The sequence below is a fragment of the Cucurbita pepo genome, chromosome LG13 (assembly GCF_002806865.2).
Source record: "Cucurbita pepo subsp. pepo cultivar mu-cu-16 chromosome LG13, ASM280686v2, whole genome shotgun sequence".
Lineage (NCBI taxonomy): Eukaryota > Viridiplantae > Streptophyta > Magnoliopsida > Cucurbitales > Cucurbitaceae > Cucurbita > Cucurbita pepo.
The window spans coordinates 7,120,056-7,135,290 of NC_036650.1; the positions used below are offsets into that span (position 1 = coordinate 7,120,056).

Here is a 15,235-nt window from a genome sequence, read left to right on the forward strand (position 1 = left end):
CTCATGAATTGATTATTAGTCGATAATATATATTTTAATTAGAAGAGTAATATTTTCGTTCACATTATTTAAAATATTATATTAAAATTTTAATTACAAATAATTTGTATTTTTTTGTTTCTCATTTTACATAAATTTTAAAACATTTATGAAAATTGTAGAAAACAAGAAATTTTAAATTAAAAAAACAAAATATAATTACTAAATAAAAGCCCATGGGCGAGAGTGACTTAAACGAAACTGAATAGAACGCGAAGTTGGGCCGGTTCTTTGGTGGACCAGGTTTTTTTGAAGCCCAAACCCGGCCCATTTATGGACATTAAAATAGCCCGGTTGACCAAATTTCCCGGGCAGCTAAAATCCTGGAATTCCCAAGCTCGCTCTGTTTTCCCTCTTACTCTGCTCGAATCCCAGGTGAAAATGAAGAGATTCATATCAATTCCCGTATTTTCTGTGTTGTTGTTGATGGCTTTTGTGTATTACATTACGGTGTTCATTTTCATCGAGAATTGGACTGGTTTGTTTACCTCTCCTGGTCTGTTTAACTCTTTGATTTTCACTTCCATGGCTTCCCTCTGCCTTTTCTCTTTCGCTGTTTGTGTTCTCACCGACCCGGGCCCCGTTCCTTCTTCCTATTGTCCCGATGTTGAAGAGCGTGCCGGTTCGGATCAAGATTCTGGGAATTCTGTAAGTTTCTAATTCAATTCATATATGTACAATTTTGGAACTACGATCTGGATTCCTTTATTTTCTCTGATTTTTATGCCGTGGATTTGAGGTTTCTATTTAGAGATTATGCTTTGTGTTTCTTTGGGGAGATGGAATTTTTTAGGGTTCATTTATGAACTAATTGAATTTGATTGTCAGAACAGTTCGGATTGCTAGTGGATTTTGAGCCTTAGGTGATATTAGTGTAGTTCTAAGGCGTTTCTTTGGGGAGATGGAGATTTTTAGGGTCCATTTATGAACTAATTGAATTTGATTGTCAGAACAGTTCGGATTGCTTGTGGATTTTGAGCCTTGGGTGATATTAGTGTAGTTTTAAGGCGTTTCTTTTGGGAGATGGAGATTTTTAGGGTCCATTTATGAACTAATTGAATTTGATTGTCAGAACAGTTCGGATTGCTTGTGGATTTTCAGCCTTAGGTGATAGTAGTGTAGTTTTAAGGCGTTTCTTTGGGGAGATGGAGATTTTTAAGGTCCATTTATGAACTAATTGAATTTGACTGTCACAACATTTTGGATTGTTTGTGGGTTTTGAGCCTTAGGTGATATTAATGTAGTTTCAAGCGGGAGGAACAGACTTAATTGTACTATGGGGTATTGGAGTTCAATTAGATGGATTGATATCACTATTTTTCAGGGAAGAATTCTTATTAACTCTATTTGTTAGCAGATGTTAAGAATCAATTTCATCAGGTTTTCTTTGTTGTTTCCATTTGGTTTTTCCATATATTTAAAGTGGGACGGGACGGGACGGCCACCAAAATGCCAACAAAGGATCTTTGTAAGAGCCCAAACCCACCGCTAGCAAATATTGTCCTCTTTTAGCTTTTTCTTAAGGGTTTCCTCTCAAGGTTTTTAAAATGCATCTACTAGGGAAAAGTTTCCACACCCTTATTATAAGGAATGTTTCGTTCCCCTCTCCAACCGATGTGGGATCTCACAATCCATCCCTCTTGGGGACCAACGTCCTCGTTGGCACACCGGCCAATATCTGGCTCTGATACCATTTGTAATAGACAAATCCCACCGCTAGCGTATATTGTCCTCTTTGGGTTTCCTCTTCTGGATTTTCCCTCAAAGTTTCCACACCCTTATTATAAGGAATGTTTTGTTCCCCTCTCCAACCGATGTGGGATCTCACAATCCACCCCTCTTGGGGACCAACGTCCTCGTTGGCACACCGTCCAATATCTGGCTCTGATACCATTTGTAATAGACCAATCCCACCGCCAGCATATATTGTCCTCTTTGGGTTTCCCCTTCTGGATTTCCCCTCAAAGTTTTTAAAATGTGTCTACTAGAGAGAGACTTCTACACCCTCATAAGAAATGCTTCGTTTTCCTCTCCCACCGACGTGGGATCTCACAATTTTTGTCCTGAATTTTATTTGATTAACAATTTATTTTGTCTTACACTGATCTCAAAGAAGATTCCATAGGCCTCTGTTAATTTAGCTCCTTAGTACGTCTGTTGCTGAAAAGATATGTAATTTCATATTCCATATAAATATTTTTACATCTTAGCCGTATCATTCAAGCTGAAGATATTGCACTACTTTATTGTATCATAATGCTCGAGTCACAATCTTGAGAAACGTCGTTCGAGATTGTAAAGCATGTCAGATAAATTATAATAACTATGCAGCTAAACATTCAACTGTAGCTTGTATGCTGATTGCTGAATGCTAATTAATAACTGCGCGCATTAGAGTGTGATCTCATTCCAAAGTTTTCATGGAAGCAATGAACCTATAGTGATTTAACGGTTATTCAATGGCAGAGAAATCATATGGAAAAGTCTTATCCTGTCCTATTTGTGAACTTTTTGATCCTATATCCTCGAATGCAATGGTGAACGAGGAAATACATCGGCTTATCCAAAAATGTTCATATAGTTTTGAAACTCAAGTACGCGACTGGTTTGTCACTAACATGTTGTCAATATACCCTTCAATCTAGGCTGATTATAATGGCTATCCCAATTTGTAACAGCCCAAGCCCGCCGCCAGCAGACATTATCCTTTTTAGGCTTTCCTTTTCGGGGTTCCTCTCAAAGTTTTTAAAACGCGTCTGTTAAGGAGAGGTTTCCACACCCTTATAAAGAATGCTTTGTTCCCCTTTCCAACCGATGTGGGATCTCACACAATCCCTCTCTTTTATCTTTTATGTTACTCAAGGTACTATTCCATTGAGTAAATTTGGAACTAGAATCCATTGGCAACTTTATGAACTGGAATTTTGCCCCAAGTGATCTTTCTCATGTTAGGCATTTTTTGATGAAGCAAATCAGAAATTAATTCAATTGCATACTCTGTATTGTGTTCTAGTCATTGATACCAAGTCATGATTTAATAACAGGCTTTACAGATTAAGCATTGTGAAAAGTGTAGCACCTTCAAGCCTCCGAGGGCTCATCATTGTCGAGTTTGCAGAAGGTGTGTTTTGAGGATGGTAGGTTCCATTGTACCTGAAGCATAACGATTGAACTCGGACCTTTAATTTCGGATATGGATAGGCTGAATGCTTGTGGTTTATTCTTCCCTTTCATGTGAGCTTAAACTGGATGCAGGATCATCATTGTTTGTGGATAAATAACTGTGTCGGTTATTGGAACTACAAGTCCTTTTTCGACCTCGTCTCATACGGGACACTGGCAAGCTTGTATTCCACGGTACGCCCTTTCCAGTTTAATTTATTTCATTTAACAATGAATCTAAATTTTTGCTTATAACTTGAGATTTGGTTGTATAGTTCATCATTGTGAGCTGTGCATTTCAGAAGAACTGGAATGTTGAGGGAGCGCTTCCTTTAAAAATTTTCTACGTAAGTTAGTTGTTTATATAACCTATATCTGTTTTCATTAACTGAGATTAGTTTAGAGTCTTCTGGGTCATCGATGTTGGACCTCGCCTAATTGACTATTTTATTTTTCTTAAATGACCCGTGCTTTAACCGACCTAACTTCAACTTTACCATACTCGATGCTACTGATATAACCATGAGGTCTGTAGAGAAATTTTGACTTGGCATATATCCGTATACGACTGTGAGATCCTACATCAGTTGGAGAGGGGAACGGGCATTTCTTATAAGAATGTGGAAACCTCTCCCAAGCATACGCGTTTTAAAATCGTGAGGCTGACGGCAGTATGTAACGGGATAAAAGTGGACAATATCTGCTAGCGGTGAACTTGGGCTGTTACAAATGGTATCAGAGTCAGACATCGAGTGGTGTGCCAGCGAGGACGTTGGGCCCCCAAGGGGGATGGATTGTGAGATCCCACATCGGTGGGAGAGGGGAATGGAACATTCCTTATAAGGGTGTGGAAACCTCTTCCTAGTAGACTAGATGCGTTTTAAAACCGTGAGACTGTAATAAGTGGACAATATCTGCCAATGGTGAACTTGAGCTGTTATAACGACTATTGTCGCTGTTAATTTTACAGAGAAGAAGATTTACTTAACTTTTATGTTTTAGGTTATTTGCGCGGTGATGATGATCTCCTTGAGCTCGACTCTTGGAACACTTCTTGGCTGGCATGTCTACCTCATCATTCGAAACATGACAACTATAGAGGTATAACATGGATTCCTACAGTTGTATTTTGGACTTATGAGCATGAATTCCTTCCCCCTCTGATTACTGACTGCAAATCGTGTTTCTTCCGACCAGTATTACGAAGGAATACGTGCAGCATGGTTGGCTCGTAAGTCTGGACAAAGCTACCAGCACCCGTTCAATCTCGGTGCTTATAAAAATATGACCTTGGTTGGTGTCTTCTTCTTCTTATCCCTTTTGCCTGCATATGTGTGTGTGTGTGTCTGTACTCGCATGTTCCCATGTGCTCTCTGCATTCTGAATGTTTGTGTTATTATAAAGTTATCTCGTCACATCTTAGACAAAGGAAACTTTATAATAACCCAACTTTTTCCAAGTCTTTTTTTTGTCATATCTTATAAATAATGTAAGATGTGACAAGATGACTCATCTGTGATCTGTCCATATGGTACTTGTTTGGGTTCGTAAACTCATCGAGCGTGTTGATAATATTGTCAGATCTTAGGTCCAAACATTCTGGAATGGGCATGGCCAACTTCAGTCAGCCATCTAAAAAGTGGACTCAGTTTCCCAACTTTGCGCGACAGTTCGTGAATCGGTTCGGCCGAGCTGACCCGTCTTCTGTTTCGAAAATACTCCGAGGATAATAGTGAACGTCCTGTTCTTAATCTGTAGATAAACACACTGCAATTTCTCTGCTCATCAGCCCAGAAAGGCATTAAAGAAGACGATACTGGCTTTATCTTGATCCTGCTGAATGTAATCAGCCTGAGAATTCAAAAGGAAAATTTATGTTTCAGAGCCCTTTTTAAGTTCATCTTGGATAGGCATTTTTGATGTTCTTACTCCTATCTCTCAAATTTTGTATAGAATCTTAAATGGTTTGAGTGCCATTTTTTTCCACTAAATTTATTTCGATTATTATTCTATTTTAATCGACCTTTCCAAATATCTATTTTAATCCTGTAACAATTCAAATCTATCCGCTTTGGACTGTTATGAATCTCCATTAGCCTCAAACGGTTTGTTAGGGAGAGGTTTCCACATGATCTTAAATGGTTTCAGTGTCATTTTTTTTCTCTAAATTTATTTAGTCACGGGTTTGTTTCATAATAATTGCTAAATTAAGTGTAATTCATCAATAATTAACACGTACTGTACCTCTCTTGTAGATGGGGATCTCGGGATCTCGTTAAATAATAATAATTATTTATTTATAATATATGAAAATTTTGAAATTAGAAAAGAATGGACAAATCCTTGATGAATAGGAGCTTACTAGGTTTGTCAAAAGGGTGAAGAACAAAGCCAAAAACCCTTCCATACTTATCCATAATAAATAATTTATATTGTTCCATTATTTAAGGAACAATCAAATGTGGATATCAATTATTCCTCTTGTTTTTTATTCCATAATAATTATACATCATTAAATTACAAATTTAATCCCGAAACTCTTTAACGTTCGTGTAAATTTAGCTCCCGAACTTTTAAAATTACAAATTTAGCCTTCAACTAAACACGTTACACATAAAATTTAAATTTATATCAAATCATTCAAATAATTTTAAATTTTTTGAAACTATTAAAAACTTAAGATAAACAGATTTAAAAGGTCAGGGACTAACTTGTAATTTAACTTCAGCATTCCGTGATTTTTAGCTTATATTTTATTGATTTGATTGATCGTAGAATGTATGCACGTGAATGAATTTCCGTAACATGTGGGCATTTTTTTTTTGTTAAAATAAATAAATAAATGGAATTAATGTAGAATCAACAAATATATGGTGTTAAATTTTTATTTTAATATTTTGGTTTAAATAAATTATTGGGCATGATTGATTTTAGAGTACAGGACAAATAAGATAGAAAAAATAGTGTTCATCGTGGCCATGCCATATGCAATGTTTGCAACCTTTTTCACAAGTTGTATTGTTTTTGTTTTTATTCAAAAATTATAAACAAATTTATTATTTTTTTTTTTAAAATCCCGAACTACGCTTTTCAACCTAAGGTAATCGTTAGTTATAGTGATAGCTTTCGAATAAGATTTAAAATGTTGATGTCGATGATAACGTCGAGATCTCCATTTCGTGAAATTATCGTTAAAATGTTGATGTTGATCGTAGTGTGGCGTTTTGGATAAATGAGTCGTATGTAAATGAACCGAGATTATATTTGAATGAGAGTAATTCTCGAGATGTAAAATTGCTACTGATACTTTTCCGTGGCTTAGTCGTAGGAACTCTAATTTAATGCATGCTGAAACAACATGTGTTGGCTCGAGCCCACCGCTAGTAGATATTGTCTGTTTAGACTGTTGCGTATTGCTTTAAGTCTCACGGTTTTAGGAGAGGTTTCCACACCCTTATAAGGAATGCTTCGTTTTCCTCTTCAACCGATGTGGAATCTCACAATTTACACTCGTTGGGGGCAGTGTTCTCGTTGGCACACCACTTAGTGTCTGACTTTGATACTATTTGTAACAGTTCGAAACCATAGCTGGTAGATATTGTCAGCTTTATCCCGTTACGCATCGCTGTTAGGCAGAATGTTTCGTTCCTCTCTCCAACCGATTTGGAATCTCACAAGTTACCCTCCTTGGGGGTCTGTGTTCTCGTTGGCACACCGTCTGCTGTCTGGCTATGATACCATTTGCAACAGCATGAGACCACCGTTAGCAAATATTGTCGGCTTTAACCCGTTATGCATCGCCCTTAGCCTCACGATTTTAGGAGAGGTTTTTACACCCTTATAAGGAATGCTTCGTTCCTCTCAACAACCGATATGGAATCTCACAATTTACCCTTCTTGGAGCTCAGTGTTCTCGCTAACACACCACTAGGTGTCTGACTTTGATACTATTTGTAACAATCTAAAATCATCGCTAGCAGATATCATCCGCTTTACCCCACTACGCATCGTTGTTAGCCTCACGATTTTAGGAGAGGTTTCCACACCTTATAAGGAATGCTTCGTTCCTTTCTCCAACCGATGTGGAATCTCACAAGTTACCCTCCTTGGAGGCTCTGTGTTCTCGTTAGCACACCGCCCAGTGTTTGACTTTGATACCATTTGCAACAGCCTAAGACCACCGTTAGCAGATATTGTCCACTTTAGCCCGTCACGCATCACCGTTAGCCTCACAGTTTTAGGAGAGGTTTCCACACCTTTATAAGAAATATTTCATTCACAACTCCAACCGATGTAAGATCTCACAATCCACCCCTCCACCCCTTTGGAGTCCAACGTCCTCTCTAGCACACCACCCAATAGTTGGCTCTAATACCATTTGTAACATTCCGAGACCACTGCTAGTAGATATTATCCTATTATATATCGTCATCAGTCTCACAATTCTAAAACGTGTCTACTAGGAAGAGGTTTCCACAATTTTATCACAAATCTCATTCTCCTCCCAAACCAATCTAGGATCTCAGAGCGGAAATGACTCATATTGGTCTATGAAAATAGTTTTAGCTTTTAAAAACGCTTCGAGACTTAGCTATAATGGAACGTCGGAGCCATCTTATCGCAATCCCATATAACAATTATATTTGATTAGTAACACTATGCGTATGTGGGCTTAAAAGATTGATATTAATGACGTGTAAAGATCTGTTTAAGGTCAAAATTATTTAGTAATGTTCATGAATTAATATATTTCTACCTATTAAATATCGACAACAAAATCCATAAAATATTTATTAAATAATATTTCAAATATGGAAAAAAATACACGATTTATTAATATTATAAACATATAAATACTTTAGTAATTCAAAAATAATATTTTTTTTACTTCAAACTTTAATAAATATTAATGATTAAAATATTATTATTATTATTATTATTATTATTCACCAACAAAAATAGTAATTGAAAAAGAAAAAGACGGTAATTTTTTACTAGTTTCCACTAAGATTTTGACACGTGTTTACTTCAAGAAGTAAAAAAAATCTTTTTACCAACTGTAATTTAAAATTGATTGTATTATATTATAGTTTATTTTTCAAATTAATTAAAAATGAGTTGAAATAAATAAATACATATGTTTGGNTGGAAAATTAGTTACTTTGTAGTAGGAAACTGAAAAGAAATTGATTTAATTTGGTGGATTGGGTCAAAAAAGGAAAGAGAAAAAGGAAATAGAAAAAAGTTTCATCATCAACTGATTTAAAATGTTTTTGAGATTGTGAAGAATGTTGATGACAGGAACATGAAAGAATCGCAGCTGTGTTTTGTATAAATTGTTGGAAGGAACAAAGAACCAGAGATCTACTACAGAGCTGCTAGTTCTCTCTCTCTCTCTCTCTCTCTCTCCGGATTGATTCATTTTCTTGCTTAACTTCACGGTGAGATTTGATTATGTTCTTCAACTTTGTGTAGGGGTTATGAACTGTGTGGAAATCGGATGTTAATGTGAATGTGTTTTTCGTTAATTTTCTGGCTATGTGAACTTTGGATTTGATGTTCAGGGGATTTCAATCTGTTTTCTATTTACTATATTCAATATTTTCTCGGCAGCCAAACAGAGTCTTCCGACTTTGAATTGATGTCAATCGTTCTTCACGTATATACTCACTTGTAGGCGGATTTCATGGCTTCTGCTTGTGAAATTTACTTTAAGTATGGTGGTCGTGGTTTGATGGACGCATTTGGCGCCTTGATTTAGGTGTTTTCGTTTATTTTTCTTTTCGTTCCGTGTTTGGCGATTCAAGCTTCTGGAGAACGATTAACGTTGTATTTATTTCCCTGAAACATTTTTTCTCCGTGTTTTCTCTCTGATTTGAATCTGGTGAAGTGGATTCGGATTAATTTATTCTCAGTTGAACGGAAGGAAAGAAGAGGAGGAGGAGGAGGAGGAATTGGAACTTCGATTGGAAAATGAAGAACTCCGTTTCAGACCGTAGTTTTTACATCGAAAGTTCTGACGACGAAGATTTTGACAAGGAAATCGACGACGGAAACGAATCGGAGTCTTCCGGTTCATCAGCGGATAACCGTAACATTAATCAACCGAGTTCTTACAATGCCGCCGCTTGGCCTCAAAGTTACAGGTTCGCTTTCTCTTCCTCTCACCTCTTTTTTCTGTGTATTTCCGATCGTTCCATTTGTTCTGCTTCTCTCTCTCATTTTTTTTCTTCAAAAATCATCGAACAAACATAATCCGTTCAAAAACTTTCTGCGAAAAATTAATTTCTCAAGATCAACAGCTTTGAATTTCTATATTTTTTTTTCTTTTCTTCTCAAGATCAAAAGAGAGAAAGAAATTAAAGCGAACCATTCCTGGTAAAAGAATTATTAATTTTGATTATCAATAACTTTTTAGGGTTTGTAGAGGATATTATCCTGATGATTCTGGAGAGGTCCCCCACTCAGGAATCACACCGGCCACAAGTTTCAAAAGTGATTTTTCGTACCTAAAATAATTATTGAAAAAGTGGATAAATTGTAAATATAAATCCAATATTTATTATTTCAAAATTAAAATAATTATCTGTTTTCATAAATTTCATAAACAGTTTCATCTTTTTCTCTTTCCTTCGCCTTTTCATTCNAAAAAAAAAAAAAAAAAAAAAAAAAAAAAAAAAAAAAAAAAAAAAAAAAAAAAAAAAAAAAAAAATCAGATATGAAAAATTATTCCTCTCTTTCTTTATTAATTATATATATAATTTTTGTTAGAATGATCAATCGTCATGATTTTTACTAAAATATCGAAAAATAGTTTATAAATCAGTATGTAAGTGCTTAAAACCGAAACACTAACTTGAAAACTTTAATCGAACTGTTAGATGTGCTAACTTGAAAACTGGGTTAAGCTCGATATTTTTTGAAATTTTTGTTGGAAATGATCTAATTCGATGATTTTGACTAGAACTGGAAGAACGTGGAAGAATTTAAAAATAAAAATGATGTTGCAGGCAATCTATTGATATGCTGGGGAGTTTACATTCACCAAGTATTGGGCTGCTAGGAACGCCATCATTGGCCAGATTTGGAAGCTCGTTTCTTTCCTCCTCATTAACAAGGAGATTCACTCCTGAAGCATTCTCTTCATCCATATCAAAGCCACTGCTACCCACAGTAATTGACGAGCAGCAAAAGTATGCCCCTTATTCTCCTCTGGGTCCTCAGCTTCCTTCTAGGCGCTCTTCCATATCCGTCAGGAGGGATGACAAAGACAAGCCTGTGGTTGACTCTCATGGCCTTCCCATTTCCCGCCATTGTTCTTTCGGCCAAGCTGTTGTTAATGGTAATTACTTCTTCCATTGGGAAATATTTTGTGTGATAGAATTGTTGTGAGAATGATCCAAATTTGCAATGTAGGTATCAATGTGCTGTGTGGGGTGGGAATACTTTCGACCCCATATGCTATGCAGCAAGGAGGATGGTTGGGGCTTTCCATTTTATTGATATTTGCTGTGCTTTCTTTCTACACTGGAATCCTCCTACGTGCTTGTTTGGATAGCAAACCTGGTCTTGAAACTTACCCTGACATTGGCCAAGCTGCTTTTGGTGCCATCGGCCGTGTCGCCATCTCGGTAGCTGCCTTCATACTCTCCCTTCATTCAGTTTAAATTCCATTTTCGCCTACAAAATTGTGCTTATATTTAAAGAAATTTTGTGAGTGTAGTGATATCTTTAAATTGAGATTAAAGAACAAATGAAAACAAAGGGACAAAACTTCAGGGTAAATGAATCAATATTTGATTTTTTTTTCTTTCGTTTAACATTTTGTTTTGATTTCTTGTGGATGCAGATAATATTGTACGTGGAATTATACGTGAGTACTACTTCTTCGAGTTGGGTTTTAATTATTATCATAATTTTGTTGGATAATGGTTAACGTAGGGGCTGGCCCCACCTAAATTTGACATCCTACGTTACAGAACAAGTGGCAAGTCTCTTGTCCGCCACGCTCTTTGATGGCTTAGGAACCACATTTTGATTTTGGGTCTCTTTCTGTGTCCAGAGAGGAAATGAATGTGGTTTTTGAATGATGATTTTCTTTTTAAATATGACAACCAAAACAAAAGGAATTATCAAAACTCTTTTTTGCATGTGATGCTTGATGTCTTCGGCACAGGCTTATCAAGTGTTTGAGAAAATGACCCAGAGAAGATATCAGCCTAACCACCCATGTCGGATTTTGTAGTGTAGCTACGTTCGACCTTTGGTTAATTGAATAGGCAAAACGACTCTTCTTTTTTTCTTTTCGTTTTTTGAAAAATGGAACTTAGCTGAGAAGCAAGAACCATAATCATCATCATCCTCTTAGCCTTGGCAATTTCTGCTCCACAAATCTATTTATTCTCATTCTTAAGAGCTTTTCTATTTTCAGATGAGGGTAAAGAATCTTCTATTTACCCTCGTTCTTTTCATTCTTAATAGGTAGAATCTCTGGCAATATTAGTGAATTTAAACCAGAACACAATTTTAACCCGAAAATTTTGATATCATGTGTAAGCTCTGATAAATGTAACGGACTCCCCACTGGGCCAATAAACATCTGGTGAAAACTGAAAAGCTAAAGCTTTTTCTTAGCTTCTTGTCAATATTTTGCACGGTGCTTGTGTCTGCTAATGCAACGTACTTTCATTTTCGTGATGATTTTGAAACAACAAATTAGGTCTTATGTTAACGAAGTGACCCAACTAGATATGCTAGTCTTGCAGGCTTCTTGTATCGAGTACGTAATTCTGGAGAGCGACAATTTGTCTACATTGTTTCCCCGTGCGCACATAAGTTTTGGTGGATTCGAATTAAGTGCACACCTTTTATTCGCTATAGCGACTGCCCTGGCTGTTCTTCCAACCGTTTGGCTTCGGGATCTCAGTATTCTAAGTTATATCTCTGGTAAGCTAGCTTAAATTTATCATGTCAAAGTATATGTATGTTTTTATGAGTTTTATTGGTTAGTCTTGTATTGGCTTCTTTGCTTTTGTTTTTAGTTGACACCTACTCTCCATGAATTGGTATTTCCGCGCATCAAGTAGCACCAAGTTCTTAGCCAAAATGTTCTGCTTTGAAGATTCACAATGAAACGTATATATGACACAACACCAACACGATGCTGTGTCATTTAATCTTATATTATGTCTATTTATTATGTTTAATAAGTGTGAATGGCGCCTAACAAGTAACTTAGTGTCTAACACATGTCTATTAAACCATCAAGTGAATAACATGTATTCTACACCTATTAGAATGCTCAAGCTCATACAAATCTTGCTGTCATGATTTTTCTTGTTCTTATTGAAATGCCCATAATTCAAACCGAGACTTCCAAAAAACCGCTATTAATGATTTTTTTTCCCCATTCTTCCTTACAGCTGGTGGAGTCATTGCATCAATCGTGGTGGTTATATGCTTGTTTTGGGTTGGGTTGGTAGATGATGTCGGTTTCCATGGCACAGTGACTCCACTGAAGCTCTCAACCCTCCCAGTTGCTCTGGGTCTGTACGGTTTCTGCTACTCAGGACATGCTGTATTTCCCAACATCTATAGCTCAATGGGTAAACAAAGCCAATTTCCAGCAGTCCTTTTGACATGGTAATTTGAAAGCTCCATCCTTTTTCGCACACAATTTGTCTTGTCCATCTCCTACTGTGTGCTTCTGTGTGTCGCGATTGATTTGATTTAAATATGCATCATTCCTATGGGCCTGTGAAGTATTAACTTTGTAAGCCTTATGTTTGTTTTTATTTTTATCATTTTCTTCGTTGACAAAGTCGGCTTCAATCAAAATTATCGACACTCATTCATTTAGTTATAACATAAAGAAAAAGGGGGCTCGACTTTGTCATTTAAGAAATCTTCGTGCTGCTTGATATGTCTGTTTGTCACCCTTCTGAATGGAGGGTCGATAAGATCTCGCCAACTATATAAAGAAAATTAATCACCTAAGATGTTTACAACATTTACTTTCCTTAAAAATGCAGTTTTGGTATTTGCACTTTGATGTATGCTGGAGTCGCAATTATGGGATACTTGATGTTTGGAGAATCGACATTATCCCAGTACACTCTTAACCTGCCCCAGGATTTGGTTGCCTCAAAGATTGCTGTGTGGACTACGGTACGGTGGTCAATTTTTCCTCAACAAATCCATTCTTGATGCTTATTTTCTCATCTTTATCAAAATAACCATATATGTTTCATCGCCTCTATTTATTCTCCCACTGAACTGCTTGTTTATTTGTTGTGCTGTGAAGTTAAACAAATAAAATCGGTTGTCTTAGTTCTTCTTAATACCGAATGGTGGCATAAGGACCCTATTGCACTCCTACTTTTAAACTCTTATATTTAGAACATATCTGTTAGAATTGGCAAGCTCGCCACGTGCTTGTACTGTTTGTTTGTTAAAGAAAGTTGTTTTATGATTTGAAAGTATTAGATATATTTAATGTTGGATTGATATGATTTGGTCGTAAAGTCAGTGAAGGTATCTTATGGGAAAATGTTTACGATTTCGGAGTTGTTTATGCTGTTACTAAAGGAATCGAAAATGTTTCAGTCCCCTGTTTCCCTTGCATGGTCTAATTTTAGTGTTCTGGAGTTGTTTATGCTGTTACTCTTGGACTCAATTTCTACTGTCACTGCCTGAAAACTATTTTCTCATGTTTCTTACTTGTTCTTTGGCAGGTAGTAAACCCCTTCACAAAATATCCTTTCAGACTCTGATATATACTTGTTACAAGTATTGATTGGGATTGTAGCCTAGCTCTTTAAGTGAACTTCACTTCCATATTCTTTGCTTCCGATTGTTTCTCACTGCAGTAGGGTTTTGGGCCTCATATTTCGTAATATGCAGAGGGTAACATACATAATTACTCATAGCAATCAGAAACTAATAATATGCTCCTCATTTCATTTTTTCTGTTTTTGTTCTACCATAACTCGGAAGAATGATGTTTCTCCTTAACTAGTCCCACGTATGCGTTAACGATATCTCCGGTTGCAATGAGTCTGGAGGAGTTCATACCACCAAACCATCCCAAGACTCACATTTATTCCATCCTAATTAGAACTGCTCTTGTAATTTCTACCCTACTGGTCGGTCTTTCTATCCCCTTTTTTGGTAAGTATATCTTCACATTTCTATTTCTGTACCAATTTATGGTGAAGAAAATGCCATGTTTTCTTTAAGCTCCTTCTGGCCTTGAAAAATGAGTGCCAATTTTTGGATCTTCACTTTTCCAACGCAGGTCTTATGATGTCATTGATTGGATCCTTGCTAACAATGCTTGTGGTAAGTTTGCTCGTCCTTGCACTGTGGATCCCTGCTGGTACTATAACTCATTAATTAACGGCTGAACTATCAAATGTGTCTTGCAGACTTTAATACTCCCTTGTGCCTGTTACCTCAGCATTTTGAGGGGGAAAGTAACGTTTTTACAGGTGAAAACATCCTCTTCATTGCATTTTCTTTTATTCGCCAACTTAAACGAATTAGAATAGGCGATTGCATAACATCATTTTACGGCATGATCTTCTTATCCTCCTCTCTTTTCTTTTCTTTTTTCCCTTTACAGATAACACTTTGTTGCATAGTTATAGCAGTAGGAGTTATTGCATCTGCATTTGGATCATATTCATCTCTCAAGAAAATCATTGAGAAATTAAGCGCCTGAAGTTTTTGCCTTCCCAAACACCAAGAGTCACTGGTTATGCAGCATAGATTCTGGTAGATTTTGTTTACCTTTTTAGATTGTATATTGAATTATAGAGGAACTCTAGATATTATGTTCCCCCCATGAAACGTTGGTGTCTTGTTCATTGATGCCTGTTTTTCCCCTTGTGTTGTCAGTATCTTTGTTTATTTTAAAAAATTATTCCATGTTCATTAGAAATTTAGAGATCAACCAAATCCATTTTGTTACAGTAATGAAATTATATTACTAGAGATAGTGAATACAGCCCTTGGTTTTCCTGATTTCTCGAGT

The 15,235-nt window shown here is 36.4% G+C and overlaps 2 protein-coding genes across 3 annotated transcripts; both read left to right on the forward strand.

Annotated features, from left to right (window-relative positions):
- Positions 1-312: 312 nt before the first annotated feature.
- On the forward strand, positions 313-5,217 carry LOC111809307 (probable protein S-acyltransferase 15). Its single transcript, XM_023695747.1, has 7 exons — positions 313-687; positions 3,084-3,176; positions 3,295-3,396; positions 3,477-3,548; positions 4,204-4,302; positions 4,399-4,494; positions 4,783-5,217. The coding sequence occupies exons 1-7, from the start codon at positions 313-315 to the stop codon at positions 4,876-4,878; spliced, it is 933 nt and encodes a 310-aa protein (XP_023551515.1). The 3' UTR covers positions 4,879-5,217.
- A 3,193-nt stretch (positions 5,218-8,410) lies between these two features.
- Positions 8,411-15,086, forward strand: LOC111808633 (amino acid transporter AVT1C-like). Of its 2 annotated transcripts, none has more exons than XM_023694747.1 (13): positions 8,411-8,642; positions 9,092-9,347; positions 10,212-10,543; positions 10,618-10,832; positions 11,051-11,074; positions 11,967-12,147; positions 12,624-12,843; positions 13,233-13,368; positions 13,935-13,954; positions 14,225-14,370; positions 14,498-14,541; positions 14,628-14,690; positions 14,825-15,086. In XM_023694747.1, exons 2-13 carry the CDS (start codon positions 9,175-9,177, stop codon positions 14,921-14,923), a joined length of 1,653 nt encoding a protein of 550 aa, XP_023550515.1. In that variant the 5' UTR covers positions 8,411-8,642; positions 9,092-9,174; the 3' UTR covers positions 14,924-15,086. The 2 variants fall into 2 exon arrangements, with proteins under 2 accessions (XP_023550515.1, XP_023550517.1); XM_023694749.1 differs by having other exon boundaries at positions 9,117-9,347.
- Positions 15,087-15,235: the final 149 nt, after the last annotated feature.